The 17,596-nt window shown below is 36.7% G+C and overlaps 1 protein-coding gene across 8 annotated transcripts in view; it reads right to left on the reverse strand.

The window, feature by feature from the left end:
• LOC145675464 (uncharacterized) overlaps positions 1-17,596 on the reverse strand; it is a 209,781-nt gene that overhangs the window by 21,052 nt on the left and 171,133 nt on the right. For all 8 annotated transcript variants that reach the window (XM_081745895.1, XM_081745901.1, XM_081745899.1 and 5 more), the window contains one exon: positions 2,344-2,430. In XM_081745895.1, the coding sequence (XP_081602021.1) occupies positions 2,344-2,430 (87 nt within the window). The remainder of the gene's footprint in view (positions 1-2,343; positions 2,431-17,596) is intronic.

Below are 17,596 nucleotides of genomic sequence, written 5' to 3' on the forward strand. Positions count from 1 at the left end.
CGTAAAGTGTACGAATACGCTCGACATTCTCATTCGATGTGCGTGGACGTCCCGTGCTTTCCCTTTGCAGATGCAAGCATCTTCTACGAATTTTCGATGCCATTCGTAAATTTGCTTATGATGCGGCGGTTGTTTATTTAATTGACGGCGAAATGCTCGCTGAACTGCAACAACGGTCTCAAGTTTTGCCAATTGTAGCACACACACAAAAAAACTTCTCCTGTGGTGACGCCGCCATTTCACTACAGACAAACAACAACAAACAACAGCACCAATGCGGCCGTGATTGGAACTTCTATCCGGGCTGTTTAAATTGTAAACTTTTCTTAATCAAGTAACGTTCGAATCATGTTTCTATCTTTTGTAGTTTGGAAGAAATAAATGTTTGAAACCTGTTCTTTCTTTTTGAATAACCCTGTATGTCACTTAGAATATGCTGCCTGGATATGGACAAGAAACTTGATTTCAATTTCTCAATTTATTGAAGCTATTCAGTCTCGTTCTTGGCTTGGCTTCGATTTAAATTAAAATTTCATGATTTAACTAAAGATGCTTTCTTTTGAACTTTATTGTGCCTTGTTGAAAGAAGAAATATACAAAAGATTAAATTTGTTGATAATATAATTCAAGCTAAGATCGACCTAATTGATTAGTTGTATATCAGAGTTTCATCTCATAATCCTAGAAATTATCAGTTTTCCGTATGTAATGATACCTTCGATACCCCAATATATAGGAGTACTGAAACTGTTAATAAAACGACTTTTAGTATTTGGTTTTAAACAATCTGAAATTAAACATGGCTTTGCTGAGTGCATCTGTGATGAACAAATCTATTTTCCTCGAGCAATTTTATGTATGTATAGAATATTATACTGTCAACATATATTTAAGTTTTATGTCATATGAATTACTATTGAGTTGTCTCATTTTTTTAAAAATTTTTATTTTTTGTAATTTTGCATGATATGTCAATTCACGTATTTATTGCAATGCGACTAATTACTGGCTCCATGGCTGTACTGTCACTTGTATCGATAGAGAATAAATAATAATAATAATAATAATAATAATAATAATAATAATAATAATAATAATAATAATAATAATAATAATAATAATAATAATAATAATAATAATTCAGAAACATGCTTCCCAAATTGATGTAAGAGAAGTGACATGAAGACCTAGTGTACTGCACGAATTAAGAACAAATCACAATCGTTACACAAAGGATCATAGTTCGTCAAGATGTGACAGGGCTGTAACACAATATTGTTAGTTTCGCACAGCAATAGATACGAGTACATTTTCTGGCCTCTGAAACATGAAAGTGTTACTTGTGTGAGTGTCAAAACACAAATCGTCAGTGGTGGTGGCTCAGTGGTAGAGCGTTCACCTCCGGTGCTTGTGGTCCCTGGTTCGATCCCAACTCGCGCCGTGTGGACTTTGTGGTGGACAAACACCGTGCTCGTGAGTTTTCTCGGGGTTCTCCCGTTTCCTCCGATTTTCTTTATTCCACCATTTCATTCATTTTTCATCATCACCGTCTCCTTTAGCCTAACTGGCATAATCGTGGGACGTAAAACTTAAAGATTTTATTTTCTTTTCCAATTTACCAACAATAAAAGTAATGTCCAAAATAACGTAAAATAAAATCATTACAGTCTCAACTGTAGCATGTCTCAATTATCGCTTTAAAAGCTGGAAAAGAATAATCGATACTTGAGTCTCAAAAATATTACTGCTAGGGAATTACTTTTACGTAAAGATATAGAGGTGGAAAGACAACCGGTTCGGGAACATGAGAAATTCTAACAACTAGTTCGGGCGAACCGGCCGAATGACACCACTGCTTACATATAAAAGAATGAAGTAAGTACAGCTCACAGATGACGAGAAGAACCCTAAACCAGGGGAAGCGGGGAAAGGTGAACGTCACGGTCAAGTTCATTTTTGGTTTTTGAGGTGTGGTCTATACTTAGATGTCGTCTGCTACTCCGGGTAAAGTTATATGTGTGCTATTCCGTGGTGTCATTTGAAACCCCCTTGCGAAAAGTGGGCGAGCCCACACCTACGTCACACTACTTCTGCTAGGGTTCTTCTCGTCATCTGTGAGCTGTATTATTCATATGTATGATTGATATCCAAATCTTTAAATATGTCTTATTTTTTGTTACATTATATTTCTGCATTCTAACTTTCTAGAATGTCTGCGTAATGAAATATGACTTTAGTTCATTCTGTACATTTAGTTAGATGCAACATGTTTCAACATGTTACTAACATTAGTACACACATACTACATGAAAATAATATATTATTGTAAACCTAAAGACTCACTTCTTATTTTCTTTTTACAGGCACCATTTTCCTTTGAGGAATTTTCTGATGACGTTGCTTCACTTTCCAAAATAATATTGACAAATTCTGTAAGAAAAAGAGTAAACACTTAATTATCTGGTAATAAGATTATTAACAATATTAACACGACTTACACAAAAGAGTATGAAACATTTTATGATAACACCTAAGTATGTACGAGAGGTGTTCAATATTTTATCTACTGCAAGATGATTTCGTTCAGACATAGGTTGATGCGTGTGCGGACAGAACTTAGCTTATATTACGTCGAGTTTAGGGTTAGCTAGTTACTGGCATTCCAAGCAGGGGATTGTGAAAAAGAAGTTTTTTAGCACAAAAAGTGAAAATGAAAACCTTAAACACCGTTTGGTAATTTACAAAGGGACGAAACCAAAGAATATTTATGAAGAAAATAGTTTATACGGCTGGTATACATTATCAAATAAAATTTTAAGCAAGGAAGTTACTCAAGATGACCCTTGCCGAGGATGCGCAGTGGAAATATCCTCATCGGAAATTAGAGAGAAGAGGGAGCTCTCTCATAGCATTTATTTAGCTCCGACATATTACCAACTACAACCATAGAAGGGGTACACAAGATATATTCGTACTACATTACGCAATAATACAAAACCGAATACTAACATGAAAAGGAGAAAAGAAACTTGTTTTTTCTATATTATATATGAGAAAGAAAAATATATCATTTACAGGAATTAACGCTTTTCAATTTGATTCTATACAGCTTAATAAGGGAGTTAGGAATAGAAAAATGTCAAGTATCCGTTTATATATTAGGCACCTTGTAAAACTTAAATAAGAAACATTTATACTTTCTAAGTTTTGTCTTAAAATATCATGGTTTTTCTATAAGTTAAATCTATAATTTAACTCATTTTCTCTGTTCCATTAAAACCAGTGATGTTATTCTATTTTTTTAACAACCGGTTCTGTATATATACATACATATCATATACAGACAGAGATAGTAATTGGATAGGTAGATAAATACATATAACTTTCTTAGGAAACAAACAGTACAAGGTAGACAAAAACTTTTTTTTTTTTTTTTTTTTTTTTTTTTTACTGGATATCACAGGTGACAAGTAGACACCTATAGACATAATTATAGATACAATTATAGTAAGTTTTCGGAATTACATAATTTTAGGCAGTGTTGGAAATTTTCACAGTTTTTACAATTTTCCAGATCGGTTTGATATTTCAAATTGATGTAAACTGCATTTATCTTCACATCTATTGAAAATCATCTACGCAATTGGATGATGTACTTATCTAAGGAGTCTTTCGAAGTAAAGGCTTTTGAAACAAGTCAAACTTTTAATCCCTTGTAACTTTGTTCGTTTTAATTTGATTTAGGATTTTAGTTTTCTGGGCTTTCAGTATCTATGGCCATGTTAGCCCGAGAGATGACGTCCCTTGGCGAGCACACTATCCGGGGAAAGGGAAGGAAGAAAGGATTGGAGATGGAAGGAAGTGGCCTGGAACCTATAAGTTAGGTACCACCCAGGCATTTGCCTGATATCAATAAGGAAAACCCAGGAAAACTTCATTCAGGACGGCTGGCCTGAAAAAGCTTTTTACACCTTTTCGACCGAGTGTCCCCACCGGGAATCGAACAAGGGACCGCTCGCACCGAAGGCGAGAGCGTTAGCGACTGCGCTACGCGGGGCCACCGTAGTAGATAGGGGTCACTTGGGGCTGTTTTTTTTCCTACTGCGCATGCGCAAACCCTGGACGCTGATTGGCTGGCGCAGGTCACGTGACCCCGCCACGCCCCTTAACGCTGATTGGCTGGCCACGCCCCTTCACGCTGATTGGTCGGTGCAGGCCACGCCCCTTGGCACTGATTGGTCACGCTCTTTTATGACCTCCTATGTACTGCACTGACTGGCTGGCGGCGGACCCCTGCCGATTGGCTGGCGCGGGACCCCCACCGATTGGCTGGCACCGGACCCCGCCCCTTAACGGCGATTGGTCACGCTTAGGAGTACCGCGCAGATCGGTCGGTGCCGGATCCCCGTCCGCGCACATGCCCACGCCCCTTGACGCTGATTGGCCGGCCATGCGCACAGTCCGCGCAGATCGGTCGACGCCGGATCACCGCACCTGCCACATGCCATATAAGATCCGTTCCCTTTTATGAGCACTTTACGAATACATAGCAGAGCAGATATCACATTCTCCATCCACCTATTTAACATAGCACGTATAGCATAGCAGGGGTGTATCCGTTCCCTTTTATGACCACTTTGAACATAGCAGATATTACACAGAGACTACGAACACATAGCAGATCGATAACACATTCTCCATCCGCCTATTTAACACAGCACATATAGCATAGCAGGGGTGTATTCGTTCCCTTTTATGAGCACTTTTTTTTCAACATAGCAGAGAATAATGGGGGAGTATTCGCCCTCCATTTTGAGACCAATTTTGACCTACTGCGCATATGCGCAAAACTGTTCCGATTTCGCCGTTAAAAAAAAATAACAACACACACACAGCAGACCGCAGACTGTTCCAGTTCAGGAGCAGATTACTGCTATGCGCAGAAACATAAAATAAGACATAACACCCCCGTTCTTTTTTACGAGCACTTTATAGCAACATAATAGAGCAGAGAATAAAAAAATAACAACCACACACACACACTTGATTGCTTATGCGCAGTAAAATTAAATTTCCAATTAATTACACATTGCACGCATGCGCAGAAAAATTACACTAGACTACAGCCTGTTCCAGTTGCAGTGCTGGTCCCGGTTCAATAGAGCAGACTACGTGCAACAAGCAGGTCATAAAAGACTATGACCTATTTTTCATCCCCTAAATAACATAGTATACACCCACACTTGGAAATAACACGCATGCGCAGAAACATTTATATTTCCGATTCGACCATGCTGGTAAAGAATACCACACTTATTTCCACCAGGGTCTTATAGTTTATGTGGGATATGCCCTTTCTATGACAATTTTAACCGATTTGGATGAAACTCGGTATATGGGGGTTTTCGAACATGCTGATTACCAATACCACACCTACTTTTACCTGGGTCTTATGGTTCATGTGGGATACGTCCTTTCCATGACAATTTTAACCGATTTGGATGAAACTCAGCATATGGGGGTTTTCGACCATGCTGATTACCAAAACCACACCTACTTTTACCTGGACGTCGTTTGTATGACACTTAAAACCTAATAACACGAAAACTGAGCCACATATTGAGGCGCTGTTTCCAAGTCTGGTAATTGGTCATCAGGTACTACAAGATCCAAAACATTGACCATCGAGGTCAAAGGTCAACATACTTAAAACCTAATCACTCGAAAACGGATCCATATATTGTGATGGTGTTTCCACATTTAGTAATTGGTCATCAGGTACTACAAGATCCAAAACATTGATCATCGAGGTCAAAGGTCAACATACTTAAAACCTAATCACTCGAAAACGGAGCCACATATTGAGATGCTGTTTCCAAATCTAGTAATTGGTCATCAGGTACTACAAGATCCAAAACATTGACCATCGAGGTCAAAGGTCAACATACTTAAAACCTAATAACACGAAAACTGAGCCACATATTGAGATGGTGTTTCCACATTTAGTAATTGGTCATCAGGTACTACATGTTCCAAAATAATGATCATCGAGGTCAAAGGTCAACATACTTAAAACCTAATAACACGAAAACGGAGCCACATATTGAGATGGTGTTTCCAAGTCTGGTAATTGGTCATCAGGTACTACAAGATCCAAAACATTGACCATCGAGGTCAAAGGTCAACATACTTAAAACCTAATAACTCGAGAACGGAGCCACACATTGAGATGGTGTTTCCAAATCTAGTAATAGGTCATCAGGTACTACAAGTTCCAAAATAATGACCATCGAGGTCAAAGGTCAACATACTTAAAACCTAATAACTCGAGAACGGAGCCACACATTGAGATGGTGTTTCCAAATCTAGTAATAGGTCATCAATCACTGCAAGTTCCAAAATAATGACCATCGAGAGCTCGTAAACGGAGCAACGGATAAATTTTGTACAAAGCAGAAAAAGTGAAGGAGGAATAAATTTGAGTGGCCTATTGAATTTTGCACCAACGAGCAATCTAATCTGTAACTAGCTCAGAATTTCTGTACCTGTTTGGGTTATTCCAAATAAACGAAAAAAATAATTTGGATGGACTAACGAAAAGGAAAGCAAAGATATGCCATTTTAGCTAGCTGAGAATTTAAAGAAACAAAGGGAACCTACTCAATTTTCTATCAACGAGAAATGCCATTTCAACTACCTCAGAGTTTATGTGCCTTTTTTGTGCTAAGGTCTATTTTAACTCTTCTTGACTAATTAAATAAACGAAGGAATATTGTACCGATGAGAAATGCCATTTTTTCTAGACCATGTTCTAGTATTTAAACAAACGAAGGGGTGGATTTGAGTGACCTATTCAATTTTGCACCAATGAGAAATAACGGCGTATTTTAAATCATTTTGTACTATTTAAATGAACAAACAATCGGATAAATTTAACCGGCTCAGAAGTGTACTATTTAAACAAACGAAGGTCTCTTGAGTGAGATTTCCAATTTTGTAGCAAGAAGGACTATTTTCTAATTAACTCAGAATTTCATTTCATTTTGTAATTCTCAAATTTGGATGGAGTGTTTAGTTTTGTTCGAACCAGAAAATTTTGATTGGATTATTTCCTTATGTACCAACTGGAAAAAGTGAAGGAATAAATTTGGGTAGAATATCTAGTTTTGTACCTAACAAAATAAGAAAAAGAAGTGAAGAACGAATAAAATTTGGATGGACTATTTTCTTATGTACCAACAAAAAAAAATGGAGCACCACCGACAAAAAAGAAACCGAAGGAGGAATAAATTTGGGTGATCTATTCAGTTTTGTACTAAGCAGAAAAAAGCGAAGAAGGTAAAATTTAAATAGCTCAGTATTTATGTACATTTTTGTACTACTAAAATAAACGAAGGAATAAATTTGGGTGTTCTACAGAAGAAAACGGGGAAGGGCCATTTTATTTAATTTTGTAGTACTCAAAATATACAAAGATATAAATCTGTGTGACCCATCCAGTTTTGTACTAAGCAGAAAATTTGTTGGATTTTTTAGAAAGACCATTTTATCTTTTGTATTCAGATTTTCCGGCTACTTTTTGTGCTCTACAAATAAACGGAGGAAAAGCAAAGAGAGACCATTTTATGTGCCTTTTGTAACGAAGAAATAAATTTGAAGGAGGTTCATTTTAACTAATCCTGCGGCGAGTAGATCAATTAGTACATAGTAAAAAATAAAACAATGTGGTATTATTGCGACTTTCATTTTCGAATACATACGAATTAGGCCACTATGGCAAAAAATTCTACTCTCTCCTTATGCTTTAGAAACCCGCTAGTAGGGCGTCGATTCAGTAATCCATATTGGAGTATACCTTTTATACAACAAACAAGTCTTTGGTCTTCGGCACGCATTTTAGACCAAGGGCAGCAAGACACTATATTAAATAACACTTCTGCTGGATAGAAATTCGATTCTCTCGATCTTCTGCTTTATCCGACATCTTTACTTGGAAATTATCCACATCTTAGAATTTATCAGGTTACATCTAGTAAAAGAAAACGAACAGATAATTTTGAGACAGTTCCATAGGGGTAAATACAGTATTAGTAGAGATAAGGAGAGTGAAAAAAAATGGAAAATTAAATTTTAAATCATTATTATTATTATTTTAGAGGTCAAAAGGAAGAATAAATGAATTTGAGTGGCATATGTACGGAATTTAGTTTTGTACCGGGCAAAAAAAAATTTGAATGGAATATTTTATTTTGTATCAGCTGGGAATTTAGAGTTGTACCATTGTAGCAATTTAAGTATTTTGTACTATTTAGTACCACCGAGAAGGTGTAGAATATTTAGTTTTGTTGGCTTCTTTATTTTGTATTAACGACTAAAACCTTTAACACATACTTGGTTGTGTGCATTACAATGGCCGAAGTTTTTCATTTCCCTGTGGTACAACGTAATGGTCGGCCCGCTTATTCTAGGTCTACAGTTAGATATTTTCGATTGGATAATGGTATACAGCCACGTTTTGTTGAGCACAATGCCCACTATAACGATGTGGTAGACAATTATTTGATGGATAGATATTTGTTTAATAGTCGCTATAACAAATGGTATATGATAGAATTTGTTAAGCATTTATCGCAGGTCGTTGGTTACTCGTTTAACTGCACACAGTTCTCTTTTCCAATCAGCTACCTTTTTTGCCATGAAAACTAAGGGTAATAGTTATACTGTGATAGCTTTCTTTCGCTATGGGGGAACGCAGGACACTTTGGATGAGTTATTAAAGTTTTGGAATCATGTGTGCGAGTTCAGGCCAAGTATCCAGATTGCGGATTTACTTGGTTGCTTTACACGATGTGGTAAAACTGGCCTTTTTGCGGTATCTCCTGATACCTATCTGTTGGACCTCGCGGTATTTGGAAACTTGGTGAAAAAGAATAACAAATGGTTTTTCTCACAATAAAGCTATACATACAGAATAATCCATTATGGCAAAAAAAATACTACTTTCTCCTTATGCTTAGTTGGAGTAGACTTCGATACATTGTGTAAGAATTTCCAAATAATAGCGGTATTGCACTGTACTTATAATAGTCCGTAATAGTGCAGTTTATTGTAGTCTACCAGCAATAATGATCTCTAAGAGAGTTATTAGGTAAAGATAACAATTACACCTCCATTCTGCGAACACATTTATAAGACCATATTCTGCTACTCAAACAAACGAAGGAATAAGCTCAGAATTTCTATACCTTTTTGTGCTATTCAAATAAACCTATTCACTTTTATACCACCTTTTAGTTTTGTACCAACCACAAAAAAGGGAGGAAGGTCCATTATAACGAGCTCGGTATTTTTATACCATTTTGTATTACTCTATTTCATTTTTGTAACAATCAGAAGAAAACAGCTCAGAATTTTATACCTTTGTGGTGTTACATTTTGTATATTTTTGTGTCATCCAGAGAACAATTTAAATTGCCTCTCCCGTCACTATATGGGAATTGACGTGTGTTTAGCGAATTAGGTTTACAAAATACTAACGGCGACGCTAAAGTCCAAAGTTTCCCGGTCACTAACTAAATTGCGTCATAATTCAATTATAACTTAATCCATAGCAATTAGCGTACTAAAGAAAACTGATGAAGGACGACAAATCATGACATCATACTTGGCCATTTTCGATCACAACAGAAGAAATCATATCAAAGTAAGAAAAGTTTTTAATGTTCCATGTTCCACACCATCTATAAAGGGTGCTGCAGATAATTAAGCAACGTTACGAATGCGTTACCTAACATTTGTATTGCTAAGGTAGTGCCTATTGCTCAACGATTCAATTATTTTTTAAACTTTCTTTCCTCGTCTAAGTCCAAAAAGACAAATATATATTTTTGCATTTATATATTTTATTATAATGGAATATAAGATTATGGAGTATATTCGGAAATAATAGAACATACATCATGACGTTATATTAACGAATTATTTTTCATTGCCTTGAAACATATTATTAAACATGGAGAATGCATAGAATGCTTTTATTGTAGGTATATAAGTAGATGTGTCACACTTGATTTGTTTTTGCTGAAGAGCAGAAAAATGACTAGCATGGAAATTGTTTATGTTTCACCTAGAGAAAAAGAAATTCAGCGTGAAAACGAAAAACCTATACTGTTAATTCACCCATCCGACCCCGATTTGCCAGATGAATTACGTGATAAAGTGAGAATCATATATCCAACACAAGAAATAGAAGAAGTGTATTATTTTAGATGGTATAATAGATATAATGATGAAATACTCCCGGAAAGTGATGATGACAGTATTTCAAATATTACCTGTTTTGAACTGGAAGCTAATGAGTGCGAGTGTACTAGTGAAAGTATTAGTCATACATGTGTTATACAATTATTTAAAGAGTATACACCAAATTCAGTATTATTATGTGAAGCATGTTCTAAACATAATGAGAATGAAAAAGATCACAACTGTTTGTTGCAGTATGATTACGAATTATTGCAAAAGGTGTGGACGCTCTTAATTAAACGTGAAATGAGAGAGAAAATCTATAAACTTTATATAAAGAAGCATTTTAAAGGGTGTAATATTAAGAACACTTATACTTTGGAGAAAAAATTTCATCTGGTATATGAATACATTACAGAGTGTGATTATTATATCAACAAAATAGTAGAAATGTTTTTAGAGAAAGATAAACAATTATTTAATTCTGTAAATGAACACTGAGCCCACTGTAGCATATGCATTTGATTGTGTAAGAATAGAAGAACTTGAACTGTTAACTGGATCAATTTGTAGTACAGTAATATTAAGAATTTAATAGATAACTAACATTGGACTCTGGCAAACTGAATTGTCAGGGACAGTCAATTTAATTTGTTCTCTGGATGACACAAAAATATACAAAATGTAACACCACAAAGGTATAAAATTCTGAGCTGTTTTCTTCTGATTGTTACAAAAATGAAATAGAGTAATACAAAATGGTATAAAAATACCGAGCTCGTTATAATGGACCTTCCTCCCTTTTTTGTGGTTGGTACAAAACTAAAAGGTGGTATAAAAGTGAATAGGTTTATTTGAATAGCACAAAAAGGTATAGAAATTCTGAGCTTATTCCTTCGTTTGTTTGAGTAGCAGAATATGGTCTTATAAATGTGTTCGCAGAATGGAGGTGTAATTGTTATCTTTACCTAATAACTCTCTTAGAGATCATTATTGCTGGTAGACTACAATAAACTGCACTATTACGGACTATTATAAGTACAGTACAATACCGCTATTATTTGGAAATTCTTACACAATGTATCGAAGTCTACTCCAACTAAGCATAAGGAGAAAGTAGTATTTTTTTTGCCATAATGGATTATTCTGTATGTATAGCTTTATTGTGAGAAAAACCATTTGTTATTCTTTTTCACCAAGTTTCCAAATACCGCGAGGTCCAACAGATAGGTATCAGGAGATACCGCAAAAAGGCCAGTTTTACCACATCGTGTAAAGCAACCAAGTAAATCCGCAATCTGGATACTTGGCCTGAACTCGCACACATGATTCCAAAACTTTAATAACTCATCCAAAGTGTCCTGCGTTCCCCCATAGCGAAAGAAAGCTATCACAGTATAACTATTACCCTTAGTTTTCATGGCAAAAAAGGTAGCTGATTGGAAAAGAGAACTGTGTGCAGTTAAACGAGTAACCAACGACCTGCGATAAATGCTTAACAAATTCTATCATATACCATTTGTTATAGCGACTATTAAACAAATATCTATCCATCAAATAATTGTCTACCACATCGTTATAGTGGGAATTGTGCTCAACAAAACGTGGCTGTATACCATTATCCAATCGAAAATATCTAACTGTAGACCTAGAATAAGCGGGGCGACCATTACGTTGTACCACAGGGAAATGAAAAACTTCGGCCATTGTAATGCACACAACCAAGTATGTGTTAAAGGTTTTAGTCGTTAATACAAAATAAAGAAGCCAAAAAAACTAAGTATTCTACACCTTCTCGGTGGTACTAAATGGTACAAAATACTTAAATTGATACAATGGTACAACACTAAATTCCCGGCTGATACAAAATAAAATATTCCATTCAATTTTTTTTTGTCCGGTACAAAACTAAATTCCGTGCATATGCCACTCAAATTCATTTATTCTTCCTTTTGACCTCTAAAATAATAATAATAATAATGATTTAAAATTTAATTTTCCATTTTTTTTCACTCTCTCCTTATCTCTACTAATACTGTATTTACCCATATGGAACTGTCTCAAAATTATCTGTTCGTTTTCTTTTACTAGATGTAACCTGATAAATTCTAAGATGTGGATAATTTCCAAGTAAAGCAGAAGATCGAGAGAATCGAATTTCTATCCAGCAGAAGTGTTATTTAATATAATATCTTGCTGCCCTTGGTCTAAAATGCGTGCCGAAGACAGTAGACTTGTTTGTTGTATAAAAGGTATACTCCAATATGGATTACTGAATCGACGCCCTACTAGCGGGTTTCTAAAGCATAAGGAGAGAGTAGAATTTTTTGCCATAGTGGCCTAATTCGTATGTATTCGAAAATGAAAGTCGCAATAATACCACATTGTTTTATTTTTTACTATGTACTAATTGATCTACTCGCCGCAGGATTAGTTAAAATGAACCTCCTTCAAATTTATTTCTTCGTTACAAAAGGCACATAAAATGGTCTCTCTTTGCTTTTCCTCCGTTTATTTGTAGAGCACAAAAAGTAGCCGGAAAATCTGAATACAAAAGATAAAATGGTCTTTCTAAAAAATCCAACAAATTTTCTGCTTAGTACAAAACTGGATGGGTCACACAGATTTATATCTTTGTATATTTTGAGTACTACAAAATTAAATAAAATGGCCCTTCCCCGTTTTCTTCTGTAGAACACCCAAATTTATTCCTTCGTTTATTTTAGTAGTACAAAAATGTACATAAATACTGAGCTATTTAAATTTTACCTTCTTCGCTTTTTTCTGCTTAGTACAAAACTGATTAGGTCACCCAAATTTATTCCTCCTTCGGTTTCTTTTTTGTCGGTGGTGCTCCATTTTTTTTTGTTGGTACATAAGAAAATAGTCCATCCAAATTTTATTCGTTCTTCTCTTCTTTTTCTTATTTTGTTAGGTACAAAACTAGATATTCTACTCAAATTTATTCCTTCACTTTTTCCAGTTGGTACATAAGGAAAAAATCCAATCAAATTTTTCTGGTTCGAACAAAACTAAACACCCCATCCAAATTTGAGTATTACAATATGAAATGAAATTCTGAGTTAGTTAGAAAATAGTCATTCTTGCTACAAAATTGGAAATCTCACTCAAGAGACCTTCGTTTGTTTAAATAGTACACTTCTGATCCGGTTAAATTTATCCGATTGTTTGTTCATTTAAATAGTACAAAATGATTTAAAATACGCCGTTATTTCTCATTGGTGCAAAATTGAATAGGTCACTCAAATCCACCCCTTCGTTTGTTTAAATATTAGAACATGGTCTAGAAAAAATGGCATTTCTCATTGGTACAATATTCCTTCGTTTATTTAATTAGTCAAGAAGAGTTAAAATAGACCTTAGCACAAAAAAGGCACATAAACTCTGAGGTAGTTGAAATGGCATTTCTCGTTGATAGAAAATTGAGTAGGTTCCCTTTGTTTCTTTAAATTCTCAGCTAGCTAAAATGGCATATCTTTGCTTTCTTTTTCGTTAGTCCATCCAAATTATTTTGAATAACCCAAAATGTACAGAAATTCTGAGCTAGTTACAAATTAGATTTCTCGTTAGTACAATAGCAAATAAGTCACTAAAATTTATTCATTCTTCACTTTTTCTGCTTGGAACAAAAAAATGAATAGGTCACGAAACCTCTTGCTGACTACGTTTACGAGTTATTAAGGCTTAAATATTTGACTTTTGACCTAGAAAGTCAGTACGTTTTTTAACGTGTACTAGTTGATGACCTATTACTAGATTTGGAAACCGCACCTCAATATGTGCCTCCGTTTTCGAGTGATTAGGTTTTAAGTACTTTAACCTTTTGACCACGATGGTCATTATTTTGGAACTTGTAGTAGTTGATGACCAATTACTAAATGTGGCAACACCATCTCAATATGTGGGTCCGTTTTCGTGTTATTAAGTTTTAAGTATGTTGACTTTTGACCTCGATGGTCATTATTTTGGAACTTGTAGTACCTGATGACCTATTAGTAGATTTGGAAACACCATCTCAATATGTGGATCCGTTTTCGGGTGATTAGGTTTTAAGTATGTTGACCTTTGACCTCGATGATCGGTATTTTGGAACTTGTAGTTGTTGGTGGCCGATTACTAAATGTGGAAACAGCACCTCAATATGTGGCTCAGTTTTCGTGTTATTAGGTTTTAAGTATGTTGACCTTTGACTTCGATGGTCATTATTTTGGAACTTGTAGTACCTGATGACCTATTACTAGATTTGGAAACAGCATCTCAATATGTGGCTCAGTTTTCGAGTGATTAGGTTTTAAGTATGTTGACCTTTGACCTCGATGGTCAATGTTTCGGATCTTGTAGTACCTGATGACCAATTACTAGACTTGGAAACACCATCTCAATATATGGATCCGTTTTCGAGTGATTAGGTTTTAAGTAGGTTGACCTTTGACCTCGATGGTCATTATTTTGAAACATGTAGTACCTGATGACCAATTACTAGATTTGGAAACAGCATCTCAATATGTGGCTCAGTTTTCGAGTGATTAGGTTTTAAGTATGTTGACCTTTGACCTCGATGGTCAATGTTTCGGATCTTGTAGTACCTGATGACCAATTACCAGACTTGGAAACACCATCTCAATATATGGATCCGTTTTCGAGTGATTAGGTTTTAAGTAGGTTGACCTTTGACCTCGATGGTCATTATTTTGGAACATGTAGTACCTGATGACCAATTACTATATTTGGAAACAGCATCTCAATATGTGGCTCAGTTTTCGAGTGATTAGGTTTTAAGTATGTTGACCTTTGACCTCGATGGTCAATGTTTTGGATCTTGTAGTACCTGATGACCAATTACCAGACTTGGAAACACCATCTCAATATATGGATCCGTTTTCGAGTGATTAGGTTTTAAGTATGTTGACCTTTGACCTCGATGGTCAATGTTTTGGATCTTGTAGTACCTGATGACCAATTACCAGACTTGGAAACACCATCTCAATATATGGATCCGTTTTCGAGTGATTAGGTTTTAAGTAGGTTGACCTTTGACCTTGATGGTCAATGTTTTGGATCTTGTAGTTCCTGATGACCAATTACCAGACTTGGAAACACCATCTCAATATATGGATCCGTTTTCGAGTGTTTAGGTTTTAAGTATGTTGACCTTTGACCACGATGGTCATTATTTTGGAACTTGTGGTTGCTGGTGACCCGTTACTAAATGTGGAAACACGACCTCAATATGTGGATCCCTTTTTGAGTTATTAGGTTTTAAGTGTCATACAAACGACGTCCAGGTAAAAGTAGGTGTGGTATTGGTAATCAGCATGGTCGAAAACCCCCATATGCCGAGTTTCGTCCAAATCGGTTAAAATTATCATAGAAAGGACGTATCCCACATGAACCATAAGACCCTGGTAAAAATAAGTATGATATTCGTAATCAGCATGTTCGAAAACCCTCATATACCGAGTTTCATCCAAATCGGTTAAAATTGTCATAGAAAGGGCGTATCCCACATAAAATATAAGACCCAGGTAGAAATAAGTGTGGTATTCTTTACCAGCATGGTCGAATCGGAAATATAAATGTTTCTGCGCATGCGTTTTATTTCTACTAAATTGGATTTGGCATACCCAACCAAGTGTGTGTGTATACTATGTTATTTAGGGATGAAAAATAGGTCATAGTCTTTTATGACCTGCTTGTTGCACGTGGTCTGCTCTATTGAACCGGAACCGGCACTGCAACTGGAACAGGCTGTAGTCTAGTGTAATTTTTCTGCGCATGCGTGCAATGTGTAATTAATTGGAAATTTAATTTTACTGCGCATAAGCAATCAAGTGTGTGTGTGTGTGGTTGTTATTTTTTTTATTCTCTGCTCTATTATGTTGCTATAAAGTGCTCGTAAAAGAGAACGGGGGTGTTATGTCTTATTTTATGTTTCTGCGCATAGCCGTAATCTGCTCCTGAACTGGAACAGTCTGCGGTCTGCTGTGTGTGTTGTTATTTTTTTTAACGGTGAAATCGGAACAGTTTTGCGCATATGCGCAGTAGGTCAAAATTGGTCTCAAAATGGAGGGCGAATACACTCCCATTATTCTCTGCTATGTTTAAAAAGAGTGCTCATAAAAGGGAACGAATCTTTGCTATGTTATGTTAAATAAGCCATAGTCTTTTATTAGCTCTGCTAGTCTTATGTAATTTCTGCTATGTGTTCGTAGTCTCTGTGTAATTTCTGCTATGTTGAAAAAAAGTGCTCATAAAAGGGAACGAGTGCACCCCTGCTATCTTATATAGTCTTATGTTATATGTGCTATGTTATGTGTTCGTAGTCTCTGTGTAATTTCTGCTATGTTAAAAGTGCTCATAAAAGGGAACGAGTCTTATGTAATATGTGCTGCGTTAAATAGGTGGATGGAGAATGTGTTATCGATCTGCTATGTGTTCGTAAAGTGCTCATAAAAGGGAACGAATCTTATGTGACATGTGCGTGGACGGGGATCCGGCGCCGGCCGATCAGCGCAGACCGTGCGCGTGGCCGGCCAATCAGCGTCAAGGGGCGTGGCGGGGTCCGACGCCAGCCAATCGGTGGGAGTCCTCCGCCAGCCAGTCAGCGCAGTAGATACTCCTGAAATGGCGGTCGTAAAAGAGCGTGACCAATCGCCTTTAAGGGGGCGGGGTCCGGTGCCAGCCAATCGGTGGGGGTCCTGCGCCAGCCAATCGGCGTGAACGGAGCGGGGTCCGCTGCCAGCCAATCGGAGGGGGGTCCGCTGCCAGCCAGTCAGCGCCGTAGATAGGAGGTCGTAAAAGAGCGTGACCAATCAGCGTCAGGGGGTGTAACTGCGCCAGCCAATCAGCGTCAAGGGGCGTGGCCGGAACCGACCAATCAGCGTGAAGGGGCGTGGCCAGCCAATCAGCGTCAAGGGGCGTGGCCTGCACCGACCAATCAGCGTGAAGGGGTGTGGCCAGCCAATCAGCGTCAAGGGGCGTGGCGGGGTCACGTGACCTGCGCCAGCCAATCAGCGTCAAGGGTTTGCGCATGCGCAGTAGGAAAAAATCACCCCCAAGTGACCCCTACCTACTCACCGTATTAATTTGGAATTCATAATATCGTAATCATAGAGTACTTTCGATATGCATTGCCCCGTCTGTCTCATTTGCGTTATTATTGCTGTAGAAGCCACCAAAGTTTGGATATTTGTGATACTGTAGAGTCCTTAGATTGCAACATTGCACGACAAGTGTAGTATTCTATGTTTTCCTTTTGCCTGTAGATTTGAAATATGTAATAACTTGACGTAGTGCCATTTGAAAAAAAAAAAATCTTTATGTTGGATTGGTA

This window comes from Thermobia domestica, chromosome 18 (assembly GCF_964235325.1).
Source record: "Thermobia domestica chromosome 18, izTheDome1.hap1.1, whole genome shotgun sequence".
NCBI lineage: Eukaryota > Metazoa > Arthropoda > Insecta > Zygentoma > Lepismatidae > Thermobia > Thermobia domestica.